The sequence below is a fragment of the Vigna angularis genome, chromosome 6, assembly GCF_016808095.1.
Source record: "Vigna angularis cultivar LongXiaoDou No.4 chromosome 6, ASM1680809v1, whole genome shotgun sequence".
NCBI classification, from domain to species: Eukaryota; Viridiplantae; Streptophyta; class Magnoliopsida; order Fabales; family Fabaceae; genus Vigna; species Vigna angularis.
The window spans coordinates 23,596,233-23,602,190 of NC_068975.1; the positions used below are offsets into that span (position 1 = coordinate 23,596,233).

The 5,958-nt window shown below is 31.1% G+C and overlaps 1 protein-coding gene across 1 annotated transcript; it reads right to left on the reverse strand.

The window, feature by feature from the left end:
* Positions 1-3,636: 3,636 nt before the first annotated feature.
* Positions 3,637-5,330, reverse strand: LOC108342425 (spermidine coumaroyl-CoA acyltransferase). The gene has a single exon (XM_017580200.2). It carries the CDS (start codon positions 5,260-5,262, stop codon positions 3,886-3,888), a length of 1,377 nt encoding a protein of 458 aa, XP_017435689.2. The 5' UTR covers positions 5,263-5,330; the 3' UTR covers positions 3,637-3,885.
* Positions 5,331-5,958: the final 628 nt, after the last annotated feature.

A 5,958-nucleotide genomic window follows, 5' to 3' on the forward strand; every position in this document is an offset into this window, starting at 1 on the left:
GGAGAAATTAGGTGTGGAAATTAAGTGAAAGAAATAATATAAAAATGTGGTGGAGAAATTAGGTGTGGAAATTAAGTGAAAGAAATAATATAAAAAGTTGGTGGAGAAATTAGGTAAAATAAAATATAGTGAATAGTAAAAGTTAATGTGGAAAATAAGTGAAAGAAATAATATAAAAAGTTGGTGGAGAAATTAGGTGTGAAAATTAAGTGGAAGAAATAATATAAAAAGTTGGTGGAGAAATTAGGTGAAATAAAATATAGTAAATAGTAAAAGTTAATGTGAAAAATAAGTGAAAGAAATAATATAAAAAGTGGGTGAAAAATAAGGTGGAGAAAAATGGATAATAAAAAATGTTGATGGAGAAGATATAATTAAAACATGTAAGTGGAATAATTAGAAAAGTTGATATATAAAATTAATATGGAAATGATGTGGAAAAAGTAAATGAAAGAGGTAGATGATGTGGAATGAGATGTGGATGGTGATGTGGAGAGTGGGGTGTGATAAGAGAAAAGAGGTGGTGAGGAAGTAAAAAAGTAAGAGATTATTTTGGGCCATTGGATTAAGTGTTTAAAAGAAAATTTGGGGGTGCAAAAAGTAAAATAAATAGTATTTTTCATTTTGTTTTTTTTTATGTTTTATTTATTTATTTTTGTGATGAATTATATTTACTCGGACGAAATTGGATATTGACAGTGTGTTTTTGGAATGGTGGAAAAACTCTCTATTTATAGAGTTAGGAAAGAATAAAATCAATAAAAGACAATAAAAATCATTAAATATTTTACCGTTAGAGCACTTAATAAAATGAATTTAAACGTTATTGGCAATTAAAGTTTTGAACGTTGCAATCCAACATTTTTCTTTTACAATAATCTAACATTATTACAACAGTCCTTACTTTATTTCAATGAGATCAACATAATAACCTTAATATACAAAGTGTAATTTCTGAATGATAAACCAGAATGTATGTATACATGAAAAACAAACATAGAACATAAACACACACAAAATGACTAACTCTCACTGAACCAAAGATTCCTCAAACTGTAAAACACTCGTATGAGCAATATACTCATGAAAGACCTTAGGCGTAAAAGCCTTATTAAGAAGATATGTCATCAAGGAGTTTGTCCCTAAGTGTTCTATGGAAATCCATCCACTTTGTTCCTTTTCTTAGCAACGAATTTATTGTCACAATATAACATAAGTGTTCTTTCAATTCCTTTCATTATACGTAACCATGTGATAAAAATCACTCATATACCTTGATTTGATGCCTTATAGGATGTTACAAATTATGTAACCATAGTGGATAAAGCCATAAGAGTTTGCTTGGTGTTAGGCCAAGAAACCACATCATAGCTAACTTGAAAATGTAATCTAAAGTGGATCTTAAACTATTGACATTTTTGAAAATTGTGTCAAAATACTTAATGATCTCTAACTAGTCGAACTCTGTATACATGAGATCATAAACCTTTGTTCTCTTGAAAAACTTCATACGTTATTGGCTTCTTTCCAATGATCCATTCATGAATTGCTTAAATATGTGCCTAAAACTCCAACTATGTATGCTATATATCCAAACACGCATATATTTAGACATACATTAAACTCCCTACTATTAACAGGAAAATCTTTTGCATTTTTTGAATTTTTAAATTTCCTTTTAAGCATTGATTGAGATTAGACTCGTCTCCTTTAACAATCGAAGAATCTCCTAATTTATTATCTATCACACTAAAAGCTTTAAGTATCTCATCATCTTATAAATCTTTTCCTTTTAAGTATCCTTGTGCTATATCTCTCCACATTACCTAGAGAAAACGAATACTCTCGAAGTGAACAAATATTCTTGAAGTTAAAGATTTAGAATGTTTGTCAAAGCCTTTATATTGTATACTTGATTACGTAAAAACAATTATATTTTTTCTAAAATTATTATATATGACGAACGAGTCTGTTTATAAAATTGATTTTGTTTCAAAATAGTGACAATAAAAATATCAAAGTACCTAAATCTCGACTAACAATTTAATACGTAAACCATTCTGTTGTAAATAGAAAGAATAATTAATAAATTTTAATTTTTTTTAAATCAAATAAAATCGTGTAATGGCTAAGAAAGATTTCATATTTTTTAATCATATATCCTCAATTCTTGCAGTACCGTCTAATTACATCAGTCATTTTATCTATTTCTTTTTTTATAATTGTTATAGCCTCTAATGGTTTTGAGAAAACTCTCCTTGCGAGACCAAAAGAGCCACAAAGATTAATTATAGGTTAAACTCTTATTTCCGTTTTATTGACAATATAAGTATCCGCAGAAGACAATCTTGTTTAAACTAGTTACAATAATTATCGTACAAAATTATTTACCATAACTTTTTGTCGGGAACTAAAATTCACTATTAAATAATGTTCCTATTTGAATCATGGTTCAGTGATATATATTATACTAAGTTTCGTTATTATGATTCTTTTAATGAATGCTAAAATTAAATTTAAAAAAGTTGTAAAAAAAAAAATAATGCTGTTTTTTTTCCCACACTTCTCCCTTTTCTTCTTGCACCCATATAAAATCCATCCCAAATTACCCTTTTATTATAATTACAATAAAAAAAATAAAAGTGTCACTTACACCTCATTCTTTTAATATTTTTCTGATTGTATGTTGTAGAGAGTATTTTTAAATATGAAAATATCTTTCAAAATATTCAATTTAGAATATATTATTTTTATATATTTCAGATTGAATGTTCAAAAGAAAAATATTTATTAAAATACTCAATTTAGAGTATAAAAATAAATTTTAAATTGTGAATTTTGGATGATGTTTTAAGATTCTTAAATATTTTTCAAATTTAGAAATATTTATCAAAATAATCATCCTAAAATATATCGACCAGTTCACAAAATAATTTTGAATTCAAAAATACTTTTTAAAATTACCATTTTGAAGCATATTAAAAATATATTCCGACATAATGACTCTGGAGGTATTTCTGAATTTGGAAATAGCTTTTGGAATGGGCAACTTTGTCCATCTTTTTGGATTGGAAACTTCTTTATGCAGTAAAAGCCTTGGAGTTTTGTTATGTTGTTAAAGTGTAAGGGTTCCTTCCTCTGTCATTTCCTTCAACAATTACTTTGTTTTTAAAATACATAATCTTACAAGAAAGTTAGTTCAAAAACATTTTCATAATCTTTATCTTATATTTGGTCAACGTGTCGAGAAAATCGTGATGTATTTAGGATTTGCTTTGGTTGGGAGTGGGATCAAAGAAGAATTATATTCAAAGCAATTCTAGTTCAAAGTCCAACGAAATTATCAACACTCAATTTTGTTGGAATAATTTTCAAAAATATAATACAAATAAAATTAAAAAGAATAAAAAATAATAAAATAAAAAAAGCTTCTTTCCATCCATCACCATTGTTTGTCTTTAAACAAAATATGTTTCCCGTGTATACCCCACATTTCCAAATAATTTCTTCTCCTTCCCCACTTACACCAATTATATGTAACCATGGCCTACACTACACATTACATTTTAATTTAATTTTTTTTCTTCCTCACTTGCACAATACTTTTCAACCCTCCAATGAAATCTACCGACAGTCTTTTTAAATTATTTTTTTTTCTTTTAAAAGAAGGAAAGAATGAGGAGGGAGAGGGGGTTCCTCACTCCTTTACAACCACGGGGGAAAGAACGAATTCCTTCATGCTTTCATTTTTTTACACTCCAACTCTATAACATCTACATCATGTTGCTTATAGTAAATGCTCAAATCAAAAGGCCTAAAAGGAATGTGGCATGAACGATCTCACACATTTCATGTTGCTTTATTCACTTCATATATAGTGAGTGTTCAAATCAAAAGGCTGAGAGCCTCCATCTCCTCCTTGAACTTGAGCAATGCAGCAGCTGGTAGGGACTGAAAAATGCTAACCCCTCCCTCCATTGAAGATTCCAAGTTGCAAAGAGATGAGAAAATGCATAAATCAACGGATCCAAACATGTCAGAAGCGACTGGTAAAGTATTCACAAGTTCTTTAACTCCACAATCTATCTTTTCCAAGAACCCCAAGTACCTCCAATCAGTCAACACAGTATATGCACCACTCCCTTCAATATTGGAATACGTTACTCCTGTCTCTAAAGTGTTGATGAAGTTTCTCACATAATCACTGTTACAAGCAACTTTCTTGCTTTCTTTTATGAGCTTCACGATCTCATGTAGTGGCCTTTCATTCAGTTCCCTCACTGTTAAAACAACGTCAGTATCCACAATAGCATTTCCATAATACCCTTCAGGCAAAGGATCCTGCAAGTGCCTTCTCACTCCAACTGTGATAGTCAGCTTAACTTTCCCATCATAGTTCAATTTTAAGGCCCTAGATTTAGACCTCCACACATATGCAGCTAGTGATTCAAAACTAGTGAAGTTTTCGTTTTCACCTGATTCCTTCATCAAACTCATTTTCAGTCTTCTGATGCTATCACTGTTAACCTTAATGCATTCCTGCACGAGAATTTCGGTTGGAAGAAAGGGTGAAACAGCAGCTGAGGCCTCATCCACTGAATCAAATAGCAAAGGCTGTTCAGTGATTGATCCCTTTAGCCTCTCTCTCTCCCACACAGGCTTCACAGAGGGCTCACTTTCCCCCCTTGCAAGCTCAATGATGGCTTTCAAGATCTGAGATGCTCCAACGCCATCACCAACAGTATGTAACAGCCCCATTCCAATGGTGAACCCCCCACAAGGAAAAGTTGTCACCTTGAACACCAAAGGATAATGGTAGCCACTTTCATCTTGAGAAGGAAGGTCAAACACTAACTGTTTTGCACTTTCCATGTCAGTGCCATCCAAGAAATGGAGAGAAGAAAGATGGCAAATAGCACTGGCCTCCAAGAATGGAACACCTTCCGCACTGCAGTTGATCATGAAGTTTCCATCGGTGTGCCATACTAGCCTACCTGCTAGAGGATAATAATAGAATAAAGCCTTTGAAATTGCTGCTTTAATCACATCAGCAAGATCTAGCAGTTGGTTATTTGGGCAACCCGGTTCATCAAGATCATGAGTTTTGGATCGAAATACATGAAGGGTGTGGCATAGGCTATTAAGGAAAGGTATATTGTCTAGGGTAGATAAAGGAAGAATAGAGGAAGGTGTTGGTTTTGATGGTTTGATAAGAACAACATCTTTCATGACAAGTTCGAAGGGTGTGTTTTGAGTAGCCATAGAAATAAAGGGAAGTTCAACAAATATGTGAGTGAGTATGTACTTGTGAAATTATAATATGAGAGTGGAGTCTTTAAATATTTGATTTTCATGATGGAGAAATGAGACATTAATTTTAAATAGTGTGGATATACTTGAAAAAGCATACTACACCTTTTCTTAAGGATATGAAAAATAATAAACGATAACTTTTTTTTTCCATAAAAATATTAATTATTATTTTTAATATATTGTGTACAATATACATTTAGATTCACATAACGTGCTTTTGATAGATTCTTGTGCCATATAGTATTAAATTTATTTATAATAAAAATGGATCTACGTGTTATATAAAAATTGATTTTTATGCCATATATCTTTCGAAAACCTTACATATTACGTAAACTTTATTTTTTCTTCATCAAATTTTATGCAATATTCATTCCTATAGCATGCTGATTTGTCCTATATTGGTTGATAGTAATTAATTTTGTTTTGCCATGTGTTAAATGTTGGTGAATAGTAATCCACAATTTTGGATCTAAAATCTGGACCTTAACTTGTAGGGTAGGTTGTCGCTTGATCACTCGTTCTCTCTTTCGTTGTTGCCATGAATATGCGATTATGACTATACTGAAATGTTAATGCCCTCTTGCCCTAAACTCCCCACAATGTGATATGCTCGAGTAACAACCACACACATAGAGGTGTCAT

What these genes read in the sequence shown, in the direction of transcription:
- LOC108342425 (XM_017580200.2), bottom strand. Translation starts at nt 5,262, where the DNA reads ATGGCTACTCAAAACACACCCTTCGAACTTGTCATGAAAGATGTTGTT.